The sequence below is a fragment of the Chelmon rostratus genome, chromosome 3 (assembly GCF_017976325.1).
Source record: "Chelmon rostratus isolate fCheRos1 chromosome 3, fCheRos1.pri, whole genome shotgun sequence".
Lineage (NCBI taxonomy): Eukaryota > Metazoa > Chordata > Actinopteri > Chaetodontiformes > Chaetodontidae > Chelmon > Chelmon rostratus.
In genome coordinates, this window is record NC_055660.1 from 22,979,572 (window position 1) to 23,001,626 (window position 22,055).

The 22,055-nt window shown below is 47.6% G+C and overlaps 1 protein-coding gene across 1 annotated transcript in view; it reads left to right on the forward strand.

The window, feature by feature from the left end:
* Nucleotides 1–21,830, forward strand: part of bcl11ab (BAF chromatin remodeling complex subunit BCL11A b) — a 33,323-nt gene extending 11,493 nt beyond the window's left edge. The window contains exon 3 of the mRNA XM_041933301.1: nt 18,628–21,830. Coding sequence (XP_041789235.1) covers nt 18,628–20,606 — 1,979 coding nt within the window. The 3' untranslated portion in view covers nt 20,607–21,830. The remainder of the gene's footprint in view (nt 1–18,627) is intronic.
* The last annotated feature ends 225 nt before the right edge of the window (nt 21,831–22,055 follow it).

Here is a 22,055-nt window from a genome sequence, read left to right on the forward strand (position 1 = left end):
GCAGACAGCATGATAGATGGCTTTGTTAAAGGGTCCCAGGGTGTCCCCTGAACTTGAAGCACTCTGTTTATCTTGAATAGGAGAAGCACAGAGTGTTGGGGGCAGTGGGGAGGAGGAGGAGGAGGAGGAGAAAGGGAATGATATAGCTTTCAGGGGAAGGGAGAGAAAGGGAGTGGAGGAGGAGGAGGGAGAGGGAGAGTGAGGGCCTGTATCTGGGCAGGCCTGGCTGGGGGTTGGGGAGGTTAAGGGGGGGTCGTGAGCAGGCATGGCTGCTGGAGAGACGGGAGAGGAGGGAAAGAGGGGGATGGGGCAGCTCTCCTAGTAGCTGTCCATTAACAGATGAACTTGGCAATGGTCCAGGCCTCAAAGGTCTTGGGAGACAGACACACACATGCACATGCAGACACACACATGGATGCACACTTCCCTGGTACCTGCTGACTGTGGACGGAATGCCACCATGGTTCTTTTTTGTCCAGAGGCGAAAGAGGACACGTCTCTGGTTCACCTATGTCAGAACCAGTTCAGACCGGTTAGCCAGCCAGGCCGAAGGAGGCAAACGGACAGGCCTTGTTGCCCGGCCCTCTCTCTCTCTCTCTCTCTCTCCCCCTCTCTCTCTCTTCTCTCTCCAGCTCGCCTCCTCTCGTCCTCCTCCTCTGTTTTCCAGGCTTTAGAGGAGGAAACAGAGAGAACCTCTAACCTGAGGGCACAGGACAATGCCGAGGAGAGAAAAAAGAAGCGAGGGAGCGTGGGAACAAAGTGAGAAACGAAAGGATCCGGTCGTAAACAGGGTGGGAAGAGGAGGGACGAGTGTTTGGTTGTTGTTGGTGCTCTCCTCTTGATGGGGCAACATGAGCTTAACACCACCGCTGCTATTGTGTACTGAAAACATTACAGCAAACATGAGCGTGGTGGAAACTGGCGGAGAGAATTCGATATGGAAGATGTACATAATGGACTCTTGCGCAGTGTGGAGGAGAAGCCTTCTATTTGTGTCAGCTTTACGTGCCTGAATATACCGGGCTCCATACATCACATACGTATGTACACATGCGGCGGTAATGGAAATCATGTCTGTGAATGTGTTTGTGTCTGTGTACGCAATAAAATATGGACGCGGCTCTTCCCCTAATTACGACTCGGATGTGTCCCTTGAGTTTTGAGAGCAGGCTGTTCACCGCTCCACTTCAAATGCTTTCAGCTCGCACACAAACCCTGCCTCGAGATGGCAGATCAGAAAGCTCTGTCACATCACCAACATCTAAGGAATTTGAGGAGCCGAGATTTTATCACTGCAGGACTGTGGAGATTCTTAATTTGAGTCCTCATCCTGTCCATCATGCTGATTAAAGGGTTCCTGTGTTTGATTTAAGTGTTTACAGTTTTGGACATGCACGTGGTTACAGTGTCAAGTTAAAAGAGACAAATGCGATCGTGACGAAAGGAGAAGTGACCATGAGCTGCTGAGGTGATTTGTCGAAAAGGGTGAAGTGATGCTGTGATGAGGTTTATGTAAGAAAAGGAGAGGATTAGGTGTCAGCTTTCCAGCTAGTCTTGCAGGTGTCTTTCTCCCTCTCTCTGTTCTGTCTGTCTCCCCCTCACTCTGTCTTTTTCTGTCCTCGCTCAGTGCCTTCTGGCCTTGGATTATGACAAATGGACACGGGACAAAAGACAAGTTCGCGTTCAGCCGTAGAGACGTTGATTCATCCTGTATCAAATATCTTCATATTATTAATTTCCTTTGATTCTTTGAAGTTTGGTTTACATCTATGCACGCCAACGTGTGACGAATGTGTAGCCGTCCCCTCATCTGTACGCTGGAACCAGGGTTAGGCATCGAAAGGTGTCAAATATCAAAAGGTGTCGTCGAATGGTTGGTCAGATTTCTTGGCTTGTTTGCTTATTCTTTAATGAGAAATGTCCTGATCTAAATCAGGAAAACTTTAAACTTTCAGTCCAACCCACAACCTTTACAAGAACTGGATGTCTAAAGCTACCAAAATCCGACGATGAATCATGGTTATTGTTTGCTCGGGCCTCCCACCCACATGTGACGTTGAACCTGAGCTTGACAGCTGTAGTGCATCTTGTGTCAATTGATGAGTGAGTGAGTTTTTATGTAGAAATTCATCACATGGATGCTGCAGGGCAAACATGGATAATATATGTTTGCGTGCCTGCGTGCGCATGTGTTTATGTGTCCCTCCATGTAAATGCATGCAATCCCATTTGCATGTATTTCACACATGCTCACATTAATTTGTTATTTATAAAGAAGGTTCTTCTTTTCATCTTCCCTTTTCATGTGCTCTTTTCTTCCAGCCTTCCAGCTCTTGCTCTATTTCTCAGAAACACGTTTTCTTTTCCAAAAACTCTTGCGTTGGCTACTTTGGTGCCGAAGCCAACAAAATATCTCGCTTCTGTGTATGTGTGTGTGTGTGTGTGTGATGATGGCTGTTTTTATAATGCCCCCCTGCAAATTTGCATATGTATATGTGCAGATTGTATGAGAAGAGCTCTCACACTTAGAGCAGTTGGATGGGGAGGGCGATGGGGGCTGTTGCAAGGATTGTGTGTGTGGTTTATGTGTGTGTGTTGAAGGGGGGTCGTGTTGGCGCTTTCACCCCCCCAGACAAAGCCGGCCACTACTCCCAGATGGTAGTCTGCTCTCTTCGGCCATGTGTCTGGTGTGCATGTGTGTGTGTGTTTATGGACAGAGACAGATACAAAGACGGAGAGAGTGAGTGAGAAATTTGCAAGTGTGTGTGAGATGCAGACAGAGGATGCTGATGGAGTGTGTGGGTGTGTGTGCACATCCACATGGACATATATGTGAAGAGTACGAGACGTTTAGGACTTACACAGGTCCAAGGAGCATCCCTTGGATGGCTTTGCAGGATGTGGCTAAAAGCAACCCTAGGTGGTCCTCCATGTTGTCTGTGCAGTGTTCAGAATGCATTGCAATGCATAATGCAGGACAGATGGATGGAGAGAGATGTAGCTAGAAAAAGAGAAGGTGAGACTGACAGACAGACAAGGGGGGAGGGAGGTTGGAGAAGAACAGAGGTAAGGATTGGCGATTCTTTGTCTTAGTGGTGATGACCTAGAGTTGCCCATGGACGTCTGGCTAATGGGGTCAGTGTTAAAGACCAGGCGTCAGGATTATGCTTACATCAACTGTCTGCTGGACAGTGAGACAAAGACGATGAATGACATGGTTGTTGAACATGGCAGGGAAGGGGTTTGATCGATTTTCAGGAAATCACATTTCAGATGAAATTTGGGCACCAAGAAGACCGATGCGCCAATGGCCTCTTTTGACATTGTTTAATGTATAGCACACAATATATTTTTGCCTTTTACAATGGCATGATTTGTCCTTCAGGTGCGTTTCAGTGAAAACTCTTCATCTTGAGAAATAGCTGCAAGAGGCCCGATATTCGATATGAAATCTCGCCTAAGGGTTCTGTCTAAATCCTGGTGTCCCCCTGGGGGGCTGTATGTTAAAACATGCCTGCAGCCCTGTTAAGAAGGGGCTATCTATCGCTTGGACAGACTCCAGCCTCTCTGACCTTGATGTTTGTTTTCCTTGTATCCCCAGACATAAACATGGCTCTCGCATCCAGACACACAGACAGACAGGAAGTTATCCTCTCTGATGTCTTTCTCTTGCATCTGGCTCCTCAGCGAACACTGGGCAGATGTATTGGGTTTGAAAGTGTCTGTGTGTGTGTGTGTGTGAATTTTTCGTTGTGCATTTCGTCACCGCCACTCCCGTCTCACTGGCCTTTCTCCTCGCTCATACCTGTCAGACTGGTTCTCCCTCTCTTTCATTAAAGCAAAGCCCCTCTCCGTTTTCTTGACCACGTCGTATTTTGTTATCAGACAAGAAACCAGACTCCCTTATGACAAGCCTTTGCCCTATGGTTCAAAGTGCCAAGATAACCATTCTCTATTTATACCTTTATTGAGGCAAGCCCTTCTCTGCCAGCGAGCGGTCTGGCAGGGAATGCTGTCCATGCTGGACATGCCCTGCTCTCCCCAGGCTCTGGTACTGCTGTGGTCTGCCAAGTTGCAGGGCCAGATTGCCTGTAATAGGCCTGCCATTTTCCTCTCATCATCTGTCAGCACTCTGGATCCAACTGCAGGGTCCAAAGAGGACTACCACTCTCCAATTAAAAAGGTTAATTTGCCCTCGCCCATCTCTTCTGCTCCCCCCTCCCCACAGCTTGCTATGTCTTCATTAGCACTCATTTCTGCTTCTGTGTCGCTTTTCCTTTGAATTTCTCCTTTCCCGTCTTTTTTAGTTGCCTTTTGTAAACACTGTTTTACATGGAAAAGGTGAGGGTGAATTTCCATTAGCATATTTTTGTCTGAGCAGGCGTTTTTTTTTTTTTTTTTGTTCTCGATGGTGGCAGAGTGCTCTTTTTTATCGCCTCCTCTGAGCAATTCAAGTTAAAATCAGCTCAATTTCTGACTAAATTGAGCAGCCTCAGTATAAAGGAAGCAGGAGATTAAAGAAATGGTTTGACATTTTGGGAAATACACTTATTCGCTTTCTGGCCGAGGGTTGAGAAGATCGATACCACTCTGCATGTCTGTACTTTAAATATGACGCTAAAGCCAGCAGCTGGTTAGCTTAGCTTACGAAACAAAAGCAAAACAGCGAATTTCCCAAAATTAACTCTTTAAAGTTAGTGGATGTCATTCACTTGCCCTTAACCACAGACTTACTGGTGCTTCTCGTGCAAGAGGTGTAGCACTAACACTATGTAAACCAAATCAGCACCTCTCAAAAAGTTTCGGCTTTGGGAAGAACTCAAGTTGCACAACGAGTAGCCGAACCATGCAGGAGGTGTTACAATGATTCTAAGACTTCTTTTAAGTAGACAGTAAGAGGAAAACCTGCTTATCTTGCAAGGCTAGGAAGAAGGAGGTTGGCTGATTTACGTGGTGGCCAAACATCATTGTCGTTATCCTCTCACACCGGTGCCAGTCTCTTAAGCCTAAGCCTAACCTGAGAGGATGAGCATTATGCAAGTGAGACCTGCTCCTGTGGGATGAAGAGTCACCAGCTTGCTTTCGTCGTCCGTGATCCGCCCCATTCAGACCGAGGCAGCAGAGATCTGGTTCGGACATACAGCTCCCTGTTTCTCTGGCTCTGCGTGGTCCTCTGGCCTTTTCCTGGCTCCTCTCCTCTTCCTCCCCCACCCCCCTGGCTCTCCTCACTCCTGCCATCTTATTATCTGGGAGGTGGAAAGAAAGGGCCTGCTCACATCTCCTCCTCCTCCTCCTCCTCCTCCCCTGCTTCTTCTTGCCTAAAGCTACAGCAGTGGCACCATAAGGCCAAATAGCCACTTCCAACCACCCCCGCCCCCTCTTCCCCTCAGTTTATCTGAATGAAATATATTTGGACGTATGTGGACATGTCGCTTTGTGAACCCAAAGTCCAGGAAGGAAGCTGCCCCAACCGCTGCCTGTGCTGCTGCTTTCTGTCAGTTACCACTGCTGTCAAAGCTCCATCCCTGCGTCAGGCTAACACGGCCAGCAAATGTTGTGGGGCTTTTTTTGTGCTTACTTTTGGGCATCAGGGTCTTTAGAACAGGATATTGAGTAGGCAGTTGAGATATAGCGTTTGTTTTTAAAGGATAATGCTGTCATTTCACTTTTTGGCTCATTCTGTTTGTGGCTTAAGTCAGACTTTAGCCCATTTTATAGACTTAGATTTTTGGCAAAAGTCATTTTACAGACCTTTGCCCAGAGTTGGTTGGGTAAAAATATTCAAACATGAATTATTGTCTACAAGAAAAGGAGCATTTTGTATTAAGGATGTATTCTAAAATAGGAAGAAATTAGATGAGGATTGGATTTTATTTCATCACACACTGTATGCAACGTCTGAGCGTGTGGGTAACTTCTACAAATTAGCACAAAATACAGGCTCAGTCATACAATTAGTTTACCATAATAAATCAGTTATAGCAGCTGCGTTGTCATCTGTTGTTAAGTATAGTGGCATACTAAATGAAATTGGGGGTCACTCTTGGTAGTTCTAGCCATTAACATAAGCTAATGACTTGGAAGGATGAACAGGAGGTGGAGATAAAGAGGGAGAGAAGGTGGGGAAGAAGGGGGACGTTGTCTGGCTCCCTCACCCGCCATTAAGGGCCTGCCCCTGGACTCGGGGAGCGGGCCAGTTTCCCATGCACCGACGGCACAGGCGGGCCCTCTTCGGTTACACAAAATGTCTGCCTGTATGGCCACGGAGAGAGATATTATTAGCGTTATTTTGCCACCGATATCTGAGAGCGTGGTGCTTTTAGGCTCCCTTGTTTGAGTGGCTGACAGACACTTGAGTTTCTGCAGCAGATTAAATGAAATTTTAGCAGCTTTTTCTTGGGGCCAGGCCATAAAACCACACAAAGGAAGCAGCTGCCGCTAATGTAATCTAGAATGGGGTGCTGCAGTGTAAAGCTGTCCACCACTCTTTTGTTTTTCCCTTCTTCTCCTCTCCACAGCTTTTTACGCCATTCTTGACACCCTTCAACTACACCCCTTCCTCTTCGGATAATATCCTTGTTCTTTCACTGCCCTTAATTCCTCTTTTCATCAGCTACCCCTCCGTGCACTGCAAAGGTGATGAAACCGGACGAGAGCGATAAAGGCCATGTGTTTTAAGAGCAAACATGTCTTTTTATGTCTTTATATATCTATACGGCCGTGTCAGAAGCACATGAGATAGCTGTCGGGTCGTGTCTGAAGCGCCCTCCTCCCGGGATTGTCTGTGGGCCTACACCATATCAGCTGGACATGTATGGAATGAGCATATAGGATCTTTACAGTTTGACCTTGCGCAAACCTACAAAGTTCATCTCTCGGAATGCAACACAAGCAGTCCGCCGGGGTCGACGCCCCCGCGACCTCTGCGTCAGTCAGAGGTTGTCAGCCCCTCTCAAAATGACCGGGTGGATCTGGAGAACCTGAGTTCAGGGAGCGGAGCCACATGCCTGGCAGGGCTGTCAGTGGCGTGAGAGAGAGGAAGCACAAGAGGAGCGCACACAAAGTCTAAATAGTGAAAGCCATTTGTTAATTACATTTTTTGAATTATTTGGAGTTGACGCAGTTTTAGCATGTTGCTGATGCTTTACATTGAGCCTCCACCGTTGCCCTCTGTAAATGAAGTTTTATAGTCTGTTAGAGAAGCAATGGCACAAACATCTGGCCCATAAATCTCAGGTGGTGCCGCGGAGTGCAGCCTGAGAAACAAGCTCTACCCATCCCCTGATCAGCCATTAATCCAAATTTCAGCACTTCCACACTGACTTATTTATATGCGGTTGGTTAGCTGGTAAGCTTTCCAGGAGTGAAGGCATTGCATTGGAAAGTATTGCTGTAGTATTTAATGCACAGCACAATAAAATACAGTACAGTTTAACACATTGCTGTTGCAGACTTCTGACCCCTTTGGGTGGCTACAAATTACACTGTGCGCATTTGCATTGCGCCTTTATTGGCTGTGTGTTATGCATTAGTTTGTGTATGAGTCCGTGGACACTTTCTGTGCAGAAGCGATGGCTCGAAGGTGGACGCCGCCATTCAGCGAGCAGTCAGTCTGTCTTCACATGTGTGTGTCCTGTCCTGCAGCTGTCTGCGAATAAATCCTTCTGTCACCATGGGCATGCAGGCTTTCTTCACATATCCTGTTCATCATCGCTTTCCAAGGTCTAAAAGCTCGTTTTAGCTTTTCTCTGAGACATTCAGTATATTGTATGTCAAGAGGAAGGAATTTATTGTTGCTTTTTTGCAGATGATTCCTTGCTGATCCGCTGGTGAAGTTTGTACCTCTTACTGCCGTCCTCCGTCTGTCTTTATCTCTCTCACCAGCTCCATCTGTCTTATTATCTTTCCTCTTTTACCTTTGCTTCTTATGAAGTGTGCTCATAAAAACGGGAGAATTTGGTGTGGGGCGGCACATACAGTATGCATGTATGCAACACACATGCACAGCTGCACACGTACACACCAACGCCACACATGTTTACTTAAACCCAGTGACCCAATAGAAATAGCTCTTGCCCCCCTTTTGCCACCCTCCTTTTCTGCTCCTCTGCTCCGCCCTCCCTCCTTCCCTCCCCAGGGTAGGTCGCTATAGCCCCCCTTATAAACATAGTGATCTATAGGAGCCCTAGACCCAGACAGATTTTTGGCATGGTTGTGCAGGTAGCATTCCAGCACGGTTTGAGATCTTAGGGCCCTAGCCTCGTTAAAAGCCTGATTTATGCTCTACAGCTGGGCACAAAGGAACCTACAGGTTGGCTACCTTAATTAATATCACGCTCGCTACTGCTTGGACCTATGCGCGTTTCTGACACACCTCTAGGGAGAATAAGCGGAAGGGTCCACATGCTGTATTTTTAACAGGCCGGTGACAGTGTGGGTGTGCACAGGATGTAAGTGAAGAGACACAGGTAGCTGTGTTAAACGTGACTCCAGGTGATTCTTACGAGGACGCACAGGTCCACAAAGTTGGACGTATCACTGAGCTAAATGCAGATTTTCCATTCTGTTTGAATACAGTTCTGTGTGCTGCCTTTCTTAGGTCCTATTGTCCACCATTTTACCCGCTCCTCTTGCATTGCTATTGCGGCTGATCAGACCACATGTCTTCAATTAGTAGGCAGGAATCTGGTACGGCAAGCCTCGGAGATGAAGAACTGTGTGGAGCGTGGCCTGCCATTGCCAAACATATGGCCCATCCATCTTACAGACTGTTATTGATGGTAAACGTTACATGTAGGTATTAACTGGCTGCCTTCACCCCGTTCTAACCCTCCAGTCCTTTCAGTGGCGCGTACAGTACACTCTTGTGTCACGGGAAAACAATATTGTGTCCTGCAATGTGCTCTGCAACCTTGACTCATTTGATTTGGCGACCATTTGTTTGGGGCATTTCTCCAACACGTCATGTCATAAAGGTGTGGCCCTGGTCGGTGTCGAGCCCGGGCTCGTCCCACCAGTATTAGTGTCAGGTTCTTGCATGGAGCAGAGGAGCACTAAAGGAAACATTTGTAGGTCACTTTGGATGTCTGACCACGTCCTCGCTCTGCCATGTCTCTTTCCGCTTCTGTCAGAATGTCTTGAAGGGGCTGAATTAGGGCTGAACAGGAGGCCATTTTGCAATTTTAATCAGGGTTTGGAAAGCGTCTGCTTGAGAAGTGGCCCAGCACTGTTTTCTCCTCGTGAATTAGTAATGGAGCAGGGAATGGAGGGATGGATGAATGGATGTTGGTGGGTTGGGGCACTGAGGTCTCACTGTTAGCGGCCGTGTCTCCTTGTTATGGGATAGGGGGAACTTTACCCATCGTGACATCGCAGTGACTTTAACAGGGTAAAATGAGATTGTGTGATACTGTACGAACATTAAAAAAAACCCGCTGAACTTGTGACAGAATCAGTTTTCATCCAAAGTCCAGAATTCAGTTCTGCGGTCGCCACATGTATAAGCACATCTCTGTGAACTTGCCCCCTCTCTGTTCCTCAGAAAAATGGATTTGCGGGCTACATCTGACCCAGAGATACCCCTCGATCTGAAGAGTCCGGCTATTGATGCCGCCTTAACCACTCGACCACCGTGTGCACAGTCACACACAGCAGATGGGACGCGTGTTAAACCCTCATCCTCCACAGCTCCGGGCCACGGGACACTCCAACACACTGGCCCTCTTGTTTTAAAGTGCCATGTCCCTCCACAATGCCTTGAGGCTCGTATGCATAACGAGCTGCTATGGTTGGCCCGAGCTCACATGCCCTGGTCCTTTCACCCCGAGGTGGTAGGACAGGGTGAAAAATAACTGCATGTTTAAATCGGCCCTTGTTTGCTGGTATCTAAATGATGGCCCATGCTTGAAAGCTTCTGGGGCTACTGCGAGCGTGTTCAGGAACAAACATCTGAGGTCAACATTAGCGGTGGCTTTGTGTTTCGTAACGGTTCCCTGCTTCCGCTCGAGCATGAAAATGTGGTATTTTTACTGGTGATCAAAGTGCATCTGGAAGCCCATACCCAGCTTCAGCGCTGTCCCACAGAGATTAAGATAATGATGAGTGTCTTCCCTGTTTTGCCCCTTCTCTTTTCCTTTGCCCGCTCTATGTGTCTCATTTTCTCTGGAAATATTATTTACAGTGACGGAGCACCTCAGGCAAAGGTGGGAGGAGGAAAAAAAAAGACTTGTACACACTGGCCTGATGGATGGTTTTTGAGATCTGCCCGGCTCTAAATGAGTGGGTGGAGAAGATGAGAGGTGTATCGTGGCACAGGTGTTTACAGCCAAAGGTAGTGTCCCTCTGAGCTTAAGAAGAGGAAGATTTAGAGAAACTATTTGTGTGTGTGTGTGTGTGTGTGTGTGTGTGTGTGTTATAGGCCAAGAGTAGAGCATTTCAGAGGCAAAAGAAAAGGTTGAGGGAGAAACTGTGTTCGTGTGTGTGTGTGTGTGTGTGTGTGTGTGTGTGTGTGTGTGTGGAGGACAGACCCACTTTAACCTCTCTCAGTGCTGTCATCAGAGCATGTTAAGAAAATAGCGTGATGGAAAGAGGAGTAACAAAGGAGCATGCAGGCTGCATGAGGGACTGAGAGCAAGAGGAAGAAGGAATGACTCTATCCTCAAGACAGGCTGAAGTGGTTACTCAGTCCAGCCTTACTGAGTGTGTGTGTGTGTGTGTGTGTGTGTGTGTGTGTGTGTGTGTCCAGACTTCCGTCAGCTCAGAGATACCCTGACTGCAGGTCTGTGCCTGTAGATCAGGCGAAGTTTCTAACCCTCACAGCCCACTCTTCCTCTTCAGCTTACCTTCACTCTCTCTGTCTAACTCACCTATCTATCTATCTATCTATCTATCTATCTATCTATCTATCTATCTATCTATCTATCTATCTATCTATCTATCTATCTATCTATCTATCTATCATATTGTATTGGTATTTGCATGTATTTGCATTATTAATTTATGTTATTTATGTGCTTTACTTACACGCCTTTTTTTCTTGCTGATGCTCCCTACTGTAACACTATCCCCTTTGCTGCTCTAACACTGCAAATTCCCCAGTTGTGGGATTAAAAAAGGATTATCTTCTCTTATTTTCTGAAGTAAGTGCTGATTGCACAATGCAGTGACTACAGAATAATGACACTTTCTGCGTTAAGATTCCTTATAAGCCTCGCTCAGTCACTACGCCGTTCTGTCTGCCATCGGGTACGATCTCGCAGGCTGACTGGACGGATCTACTTGTTCAAATGAACATCAGCGAACAGAAAACATGTCATCGCTGTCTCTGTAAGAACATCACTTTAAATATGGTGATAAACACAAAGCAGGTGAACAAGATATGAGAAGCACCAACATACAGCAGTTTTTAGTCGGAGTGCTTCATGCAGGTGGTGACACAGCCTCTTGCTCTGTAGGCATTAGAGGGCGCGAAAGTCTGTGTCACACCTCACTCACCACAACACAACACGATTCTGCGTCTTTAAGCAAGACAGTAAATTCATACTTGATCCGAGCCTGCTGCTTCCTGGCTGATGCTGTACTTTTGCCCTTTGGTAGTGTGCACTTTTTTATTTTCTTCATGTTCATTTGCGAAGTTACAGCCTCGTGGTATTTAATAATGGCCGTGTTAACGTTACTGTCTGTGAGCTGGGATTTGGGAATCCTGTTCTCTATTGTCAGTGCAGTTTGCTTTGACGTACAGATTGTTGTGGTTTTTATTTTTTTCTTTGTTTTTTGTGACATTAAATCTGACATATTGGTTTCTCAAGATGTCTGTCAGCTCCTCATGCTGCACAGAGTATTCACCAGGAAGGCTGCTGATTATCAGAGCTTCTCTGTAAGCTTTATAGAAATGTGACTGTAATGTGTCCGCTTCGGATCTTCACAGTCTTTATCCGTGCGGTGTTTGAGCTGTTCTGTCCGGCTCCCTGCATGTCAGCGAAGACTGAAGAGGGGGATGGCGAGGAGGTCAGATACAGGGCTCTGTATGCTCCATTGAAGCCGAATCGCGTCCTGGCAAATGGTATGCAGGCTCATAACGCGCTCCACTCGTCCAATAGCCAGAGACGAAACAGTTTTGACAGTGTCGAATGCCCTGCCCCGGGGGCCTTATCATCCTCCGCTGCTTGCCTGCCTCCCTCCCCTGTTTCTCCTCTCCTGATGCTATCTATCTGGAGATTTATGCAGAAATGTGCAGCTAGTCGACCTCCCTGGTCCCCCTCCATCCTTTCTGCAGGGACGCCAGCCTGTCATAAGCTGAGCTATGCAGAGATAGTGAAGCTCAGGCTGCTGGCCTCATGTCTTACGGAGGCTTTCTTGTCTGAGCACTTCAAACAAGGATGATGCTTGTAAGGAAAGACAGCAGATGCTCTCAACTGAGTGTTGCAGCCTGCATTTTAGAAAGCAAAGAAGGTGAAAACGTACATTCTGCGTTGTTCTGTTGCATCCCACTGTATTCCATTTGATTCTGTTATATTCTCCATCAACCCATTTTACTCCATTCTCGTCCCCTTAAGCTGCAGTTTATTGAGACATATCTTTTCTTGACAGAACACTTTTCACATTTCCCCTCTGAAGTGTTCAGAGACTCCTCGCCCATCTGGGATATTGCCCGAGTCCAAAAATACTCCTGCTTGATTAAGTCTTCTTATGTACCTGGATATGTGTGCTTAAACTGACACTTGGCAGTTTGCAGTTTCTTTGATTCCCCTCCTTTATTTAATACCTACTCCAATGAGCGTTGGCTTTTGTTGACGGCGGTTTGATCCTGTGAAGTGGATCCCAACTCAATAAATAATCTCCGCGGATGCTTACATAAGCGATGGTCCATTTAATTAGACTGGTTAAGCTTAGAAGCCCAGAGGTCTTTTCACTGTACCATTAGAGCTAGGATGAGAAACAACAGCATGCGGCCTCCCACCGATGCTGGTAAGCAGAGAGCAAATAATGATCTGCATCGGAGACACGGCTGGCCCAGCCTATTATAAGGTCTGCCGGACCGAGCCGCACCCAAGCACGAAGCCGTCCAGCTGGGCTTAGTTGGAATGGGTGAATGGATAGATAGATGGAGGGATTGAGAGACGGATGGACTGACGGACGGGCGGATGGGGGGGTGGATGGTCAGTTCAAACACAGTTCAACCGAGAAGAGATCAAAGGGAGGAAGGTTACGCAGGGAAACAGACAGCGCAGAGCGATGCTAATTTTGAAATGATTGTAGTGTAGTGTATTACATACTAATGTCTGCACACACACACACACACAAATACAAAGGCATCAGTATACATGGGCCCAGTCATGTGGTCATACTCGCTAACAATGAGCACGCATGCCCATGAGAGAAACACTCACTAGCATGCAAAAGCACATGCATATGAAAAACACGCTGACTTCCGCGGCGCACACACGCACACACACACACACACACACACATTTGTCTATTGTGTATGCTGCATGCATTCATCGGCCCCTGTGTGGGTGCCATCTGTCCATAATGGTTTCTTAGTGGCTCGGAGAGACGCCTCAGTTCCACTGTTGCTCTTATCAACTTTCAGGAGAAGGAGAAGGGGAAAGGAAAGGTAAGAAGTGTGAAAGTCTGATTGGAGACAAAGCCACAGCCAGCAGATTACTTAATTCTGGGCACAGGCCCTCAAAGACCACCATGCATCTTTATCTGGAGATCTGCTCCCCCCACCCCCCCTTGCTTGTTCATGCCAGCTCGGCTTTTCTTGCCCCGCTCTACCTCTCTTTCCCCATCTTTTCCTCTCTTAGCTCTCCATTCTTTCTTTTCCTCTTTTTTCACTTCTCTCGCCGTGTGATGTGTGGAGTGGTTAGTGGTCAGCGTCTCCCAATTGTGTAATGTGTGACTCCAACACCAGCCAGCGTTGCAGGCTCCAGTCCACATCAGACTTGTAAAAGGCTGGGATTCGGGCCTGTTCTATTCCCTGGCTGGCTTTCTGTTTAGTAAACCGTATTTCCTGCATCCGGCTTTGTCTCAAGAACAAGTGTTGGTCAAACAAGCCTTTTGTCTGTGGCCAGTGGCTCAGCGCACCACAACGAGTCTGGCCCGGGACAAAGAAGTGAGTGTATGAGCCCTGGTGTGTGTGTGCGTGTGTCTGTGTGGCTGTGTGTGTGTGGCTGTGGCAGAGAAACACAGACAAACAGAGGGAGAGAGATAGAAAAGTAAGGAGGAAGGTCAAGGCCGGCCAGCTGTTCTATCAGGTATTTTTAACAACTACACACAGATGCAGGTGAAATCTATCCAGTGATAACGTGTGAAACGCCACAGTACCCGAGTATGAAATTAGTTACGAAAAAAATCTGCTCTCACACTCATGAGCGCCTGACGACTGATATTACTTCATTTGCCAGCACCTTCCTCTCTTCCACTTTAGATCAAGTCAGGTGAAAGTCACGAACAACAGAGTGGATTTAGAAAACGCCAAAGACGAGCTCTAATGGGTGCCTTGGAGCTACATCCCCACCTCCTTCCTCAACCTGTCCTCTCCTGCTTCACCCTTCACCCCTGTCCAGTCCCTGACTGTGAATACCCGAATGACATAAACAGGGTCGTAATCACATTAACGCCGGTTACGGCTGAGGCGCTCTTAAGAAGCACTGTATTGACAACCCTCCATCTTCCCAAGGCACTCACTCCAACACCTATAAACACTTATGAATATTGGCAAAGACCCGCTATTAGCATAATCACTTTTCAGGTGCGTGTGAGTGCTCTCGAGCTCCGGCGACTGATAACTCTGGGAAATGGCGGCGACGTGCTGTGTCCCCCCCACGTCTCAGCGCCTTCCTCTTCCTCCTCCTCCTTTTGGAAGACATGCGAGCTAATCCTGTTAGCCTGTTCCTCCATTAGCTAAATGACCAATATCAGTGAGAGCTGCGTGGTCACACCAGGACAGCCTGAGCCCACTTTCAGGCTTGGTCAAGGACAAAACCAAAAAAAAAAAAAGAAAGAAAAAAAAAGAAAACAAAGAAAAATGGAGGTCAAGCCAAGTTTGCAAACTCTTGGATGCGTGGACAGAAAGTTTAAGGGAGTGTGTCGCCGATAAAGATGGCGGATGTGATCGAGGGACAGAGGAAGGAAGGGACAGTTAACGACAGTTTTTTCTTGACGCTTCATTAACTTGCCAACACTGGGTCAAGGTCACGGTTGTCTTGGCGTCTGTTGGTTTGTTTGTTTGTGTTTGTGGCTGTGTTTTGGCTGACGGGGCGCAGGGGGAAGGGGCTGGTGTGCGTGCGTGCGGTGATTGAGAGTGCGTGTGAGACTGGCTTTGGGGGTTGGGTCACTAACAATAGAACAATCTGCATGAGCAAAGTGTACATGGCGGCCGAGCCTCGTCGACCGCTTGCGTGCATTGCTTTGTCTGGTCAGTGCTGCTGTCTGGGACACCGGCGTGAGTGCGGCGTCAGCAACCACGGGCCGCCATATCTGCCGTTTAAGGCGCCATAATTTTCCCCCTCTGGCCTTGCGTCTGCCGGCCTTGTGCTTTTTGCACGAGCCCTGGATCATATTCTCTGCCTGATCGCAGTGCACTGTGTCCGCTAGACACCATAATGGCCTCCCTCTGCTTTGTGTTGCAATGTGCTGAAATGGCTGTGAAGGAGTTGTTAACCCCCCTTCCCTTTCCTTTGACTTTTCTACGTGTCTCCTCCGAGCTCTGCCCCTTTAGTTCTTTATATTTCCTTTTTTTTGTGATTATCGTTCTTCCACTTTTCTGCTCCTGATCCTCCTGCCCTTCTCCTATACGCTTTCTGTCCTCTCTCCCCCAAAGTCCTCCCTTTCAGCCCCTGCCATGAAATGGCAGCTAAGGGGTTGTCAGTGTGGTTTCTCCTCTCTGCTGATCCTATTTCAAAGGGACCTGGAGATCCAGCATTAGCCCCAGCTCTCCTGCTCTCCAGCCCTAACTCTCCGCAGACTTGCGAGTTAATGGAAGGAGAGAAACAGACGGAGAGAGTGAGAGGGAGCTCGCCTTTATTCCATTAGAGGACATACTCATTTATAAGATCGTCCGTCCTCCCTCGCACAGTTCTCTGCTTTTCTTACTGGCAAAAAATAAAAAAAAAAACAACAAAAAACTTCAAGGCCGTCAAACGCCTTGTCAGAATGTCTTTTCTCCTTTTGAATAACTGTCCTTCCCTCCCTTTGAGGACAGCTATTAAGGACAATAGCGGGCTTATTCAGATATCTTCTCTGCCGATGCTGTTGTGAGTCTGGGCCTGCGTTGGCCTGGCTTGTTGATGCCCATCAATGTGTCCACCGCCTGGATGGGAATAACAATTATTGTCGCGGCTTGTGGCGTGAGCAGAGTTTGTCAAATGTCCACAGATGGACTCGTGATTGCATAGCACAAGACACGCTGTTTACGATACATAGGAAAATGAATTTACCAGCGGCTTTGAAGTGCTGTGTTGTGGCTCTTGTGCCCTTCAGAAATGTGGTGGGGTTGTCATTAGGAATGTCCCCTTCACGCCACACTTCTCTCCCTTCCTTTCTCCCTGCACTCCACTTCCGTGATCAGGGCTTTCTTTCCTCTGACTGACGCGTCTGTGTCTCAGAGGAGAAGACGACATTCTCGCCAGCCCCCCCCCCCCCCTTCCGCCATCTCCCTCTCGTCCTTCACAGTAACAGAAAAAATTCATCTATTTTCCTCCTCATGCATATACAGCCTCTGCTCACACATTAAGACCGGGTTGAGGAACTGTGTATAGGCTGCAAATCAAAGCAAAGTGAACGGGAGAGGCCAGGCTATTGCAGGCGTTTTATGAGTGATATGGGGCTTTCTATTTAAGCCGTAAAAACACACTCATAATCAGGAAACATACATATAGCCAAAGCCAATGTAATGGGCATGTTTTATTTGTGCTTATGAGAGAGGGAGCAAAAACGTGTATGGGCAAATGGCTTTTTTATGATGGAAAAATTCCATAGTGGGTCAAAGCCCCTTGCAGGTGGCAGCAATTAACTGTAATTTTTGCAGATTGTAATGATCCATAATTTACCAGTATACCCCCCTTCCAACTCTTTTCAGTCAAGAGAAAAAGGTTTGTGCGGAGGTTTGATTGGGCGCACATTTTATGCTGTGTTCTGCTCTTTAAGTGAGATTGTTCGGAAGGGGCCAAGGTGGCCGTGGACACATGAGACAGAAAGGAGAACCACAAATCACCAGTCTGCTCCGTCTGTAGCTCATCCACAACATCCCTCTTTTCTCGCAGCAGCCATCTTCTCTTTCTGTCCCTTCCTCACCCCTTTGTCTCTCAGCCACAGCGGGCTTAAAACATGCAAGACTGTCCATCCACCATCTTAGGGATCGCTCATAGTCGCAATCACACACACACACGGCCCGTCTTCCTCCCTCCCTGGTTCTCCGTCTCTAGCACAGCATAGCCATGGTTGCGGGTTCAGTGTCTGCAAATGACTTCAGAAAAAATGCCCTCCAGTGAAAAAAAAAAAAAAAAAGAGAAGACAGGATAAGAAAGCCAAAAGATGAAAGAGGGAGCACATTTGCAAGTGGCGGATGCTTCTTATTTTGCATATCTCTCACTTCTGCTTTCCCCTTCTTCTCCTTTTCTATTCACCTGAGAGGATTTAAATAAATCCATAAAGCATGAAATATCAGAAATAGAAAAGTAATGCATGAAATGCATTTTCATAGGAGCCTCCCCACCCACACACAAACACATACACAATTTCTCCCTTCTGCTTCTCTTTGCAGTGAATGTGTGTTTTTGGTGATAAACGGTGGTACAATTTATTAACATGTGACCTCTTATTTGTATTCAGCATTAATATGCAGCATCAGATACATGTCCCACTTTAGCCCAGCTAATTCTGTAAACATAGCATTGGAGGGGAGATGAGTGTGTTTAACGAGATTAGGCGTGCATTGTCAGGCAAATCTCCGGTCAGTGTGCAAGTGCTATTGAAAGTCAATTATTGTTTGAAATATTCCTATGCCTGCTCAACTGTGTAAATTGTGTATTTGCTGCCTGAGTTATCTCTCATTATTGTTTTTTTTTATTATTCTTTTGTTAAGCGTACACCCACTGGAAGTGAATACTGGTTTGACAAATGTAGAAAATGCATGTTTAGTCTTGCACATATGATGAAGTCCGGGATCTTATATTTTGTAATAACAATTTTAAAATGCATTGCGTTAAGATTCAGTCATGCTTAAGGATGACAAAAGTAAAAAGCAAGATTTATTTCTCTGTGTTATTTTCATCCAATTTTGTTGCGCCCTTTCAAGATTTTTAAAATCTTTTTTCAAGCTTCAGTCAAAGAACAGTCGAGTAAGATATAATTAGCGATGTAATGGGGGCTATTTTGAAAGTGTGCTCATAGCTGGAAAAATGAAAAGGGTTTGCTGCTACTTTCTGCCACATTCCCTCAGTTTTTGATGATCATCTTGAACATTTTTAAAACCTCACTTTCATCACTGAAGCACCATGAACCATTTTGAATGATTCTACAGTGTAATATCCTTAAGCTGTTGATCAGTAGATTACGCCTGTGTTATCATCTTACCAGGCCAATTTTAAACTTGATTTCTCTCTGTGTCCCTTTTTTTGTCAGATAAAGATGAGCCCAGCAGTTACACCTGCACCACCTGTAAGCAGCCCTTCACCAGTGCCTGGTTCCTGCTCCAACATGCCCAGAACACCCACGGCTTCCGCATCTATCTGGAGAGCGAACCTGGCAGCCCCCTCACCCCCCGCGTGGCTACAGCTCCTGGGATGGGGGGTGACTGTGCCTCCTCCCAGCCTCCCCTCCATGCTGTCCACTTGGCTGACGGCAGTCCTTACAGCCTCCTGAGGATGCCGGGTTCTGGCTCCGGCAGGGATTCAGCGTCCACGCCTCGTGAGGGCCGTTACCCCCGAACCCCACCGCTGTTCAGCCCGCCACCGCGCCACCACCTCAGCCCCGATGACTTGGCTCTGGCAACTCACCATCCCAGCGCCTTCGACAGGGTGATGAGGCTGAACTCAGTGCCACTAGAAGCCCCTCCGACCATGGACTTTTCTAGACGTCTACGTGAGCTGGCTGGGAATGCCACAGGGGCTTCCCCGCCTCTCTCCCCAAACAGGCCCAACCCTATGCAACGGCTGCTGCAGCCATTCCAGCCAGGTTCTAAGCCTCCGTTTTCAGCTACGCCTCCCCTCTCCACCTCTCAGTCACCTTCTGGCTCACGCTCCACCCCCAATACCACATCCAACGCGGTCCAGCCAGGCACACCGCTCAAAGCAAAGTCTTGTGAGTTCTGCGGGAAGACCTTCAAGTTCCAGAGCAACCTAATCGTTCATCGGCGCAGCCACACGGGGGAAAAGCCGTTCAAGTGTCACCTCTGTAATCACGCCTGCACCCAGGCCAGCAAGCTGAAACGCCACATGAAGACGCACTGTCAGAAGAAGTCCTCGGCGCTCAACGCCAAGTCGGACGACGGCCTCTCGACGGCGAGCTCCCCTGAACCTGGTACCAGTGATCTGGTGGGCAGCGCCACAGATGCTCTCAAGTCAGTGGTGGCCAAGTTCAAGAGTGAGAACAATGGCCTGATATCTGAAAATGGAGAAGAAGAGGAGGAAGAGGAGGAGGAGGAGGAAGAAGAGGAAGAAGAGGAGGAGGAGGAAGAAGAGGAGGAAGAGGAAGAGGAGGGGGAGGAGGAGGACATTGAGAGTAAGCCTGGAGTTGAAGAAGGAGGGGGAAGGAATGACTATCGTTTCAGCCTGCGGCTAGAAGGGGCCCGCCACCACCAGAACAGCGAGGCCCTGCACCCACACCGCCGGAGCTTGTCCCGAGAGCCTGGGGATGAGGACTCGGCCATGGAGCCAGACCGAGCAGATGATGGAACAACCACCATCAATGGCCTGGGACCTCTATCCACTGACAGCCTGTCCAGGAAGCTGCTGGGTGGAGGGGTCAGCCCTGGCTCCCTCAGTCCCCTGTCCAAGCGCATCAAGGTGGAGAAGGACCTCGACCCCCCGACACCCACCATCCCAAACACGGAGAACGTCTACTCCCAGTGGCTAGCTGGCTACGCTGCCTCACGACAACTCAAGGACCCCTTCATCAACTTCACAGGTGGGGACTCCAGACAATCGCCTTTCGCCTCCTCATCCGAGCATTCGTCGGAAAACGGCAGCTTGCGCTTCTCCACTCCGCCTGGCGAGCTGGACGGGGAACGGGCCGCTTCAGGACGCAGCGGCACCGGCAGCGGAGCCAGCACGCCCCACGGGAACGGCAGGCCGAGCTCCAAGGACGGCCGCCGCAGCGACACCTGCGAGTTTTGCGGCAAGGTGTTCAAGAACTGCAGCAACTTGACAGTGCACCGGCGCAGTCACACTGGCGAGCGGCCCTACAAGTGTGAGCTGTGCAGCTACGCATGCGCCCAGAGCTCAAAGCTCACCCGCCACATGAAGACCCACGGACAGATGGGCAAGGACGTGTACAAATGTGAAATCTGCCACATGCCTTTCAGTGTATACAGCACTCTGGAGAAACACATGAAGAAGTGGCACAGCGACCGCCCTCTGGCTAATGACATTAAGACTGAGTAGGCTAAGAGCAGCATGCTGGCAGCTCTCTCTCTCTCAGCTCCCCTGGCTAAAAAGTGACCCTGGCGAACTAGCCAATAAATGAGGGGGAAAGGACAACAGGGTTAGACACCAGTACACGGTACAGCCCTGTTATCATCCCCGACTGGAAAAAGCTGAACGCATGATCCATCATTGGGGCAATACTCTTGCATCAAACGCAAAACTTTTTGAGCCTTTCTATTGTGCAATAATTTACACGTTTTGTATTTTTTGTAACTGGACAGCATGCTCGGTGTGTTTTGGCTACTTAGAGAGAAAATCGTCCTCGGCTGGTGGGTTTGGTTGTACATGTGTTGCTGTTGATACTTTCGGTTTCTTCAACATGGAAAAAAAAACAAAAACGTTAGTTATGAGAGCCCATGCTGCATACAGTACATACTGTTTTACATATCATGTACAGTTTTGTGTTCAAACATAGGGGACAGTGTCATATTATCGAAACATCAAGACAAGCAGGGTCACACTTAAAACAGATCTTTGTGAAAGATTTTCCATGCAAGATTGAGATAAGAGATATATATAGTATATAAGAATTGGGCTGCCTATGAAATGCTAGGCACTAGCGCCATTAAATATTTCTTTGAAAAACAGCAATGAAATTAACAATATGGTGTGAAATGACAACAAAGAGTGCCTTGGATATTTTACCTGCATTAGTTAATCCTCCTTTTTGCTATAAGCTCGGAGTTTCAGATAGAGAAGATTACAGGACATTTTTGTGCACATATGGAATAAGCAGGTCCTTGCATCAAGCACCTGTACGACCCCTGTCGTTTTGTGACTTAGCGGAGCATAAGGAACCAGCTGAAACAAAAGTGAAAAAAAAAAGAAAAAAAGATTATGTGTATCTCTGGTAAATCATTTATCTGCCTGACTCTTGTATATTGTTATTCTCCAGATTATGATTCTGTTTACTGGCATGTTACATGCTAAAAAGGAGTAGAGTTTTGGTTTAGGAGTTTGTGTTTTCTGGTACATGTGTACCACACTGAGAGGGTAGTCTGACGAGTTGTTTTAACCAACGTAAAGCTCTTAATTTTCCAGAGTGTTTATTTTCTTTGAAAATTAAAAGTTTGCAGGTTTTTTTTGTAAGTAGCACAGAGTTCGGTTTCTTCGGTGTCAGCAGGCAGGCAGTGCATCCAGCAGCCATTTGAAGACCACAGAGTGGGTTTTAGTTGTCCTAAGCCAGACAGATTTTGGGTGGCGGGGTTTGGATGGGTGTCGGAGGGTAAGGGCGGGTGAGGGTCAGGGTAGCGGGTGGGGAGTGGGTTGACCAGGTGTCTCTACAATTCAAATGTTTATGTCCTTATAGCGCTTATTCTCTTTGCCGCATTAGATCTTAGAAACCCTTAAGTAATCTGAAACCTTTTTTTCTTATTAACCCACATTGGAAACGATCTTTCATAGAAG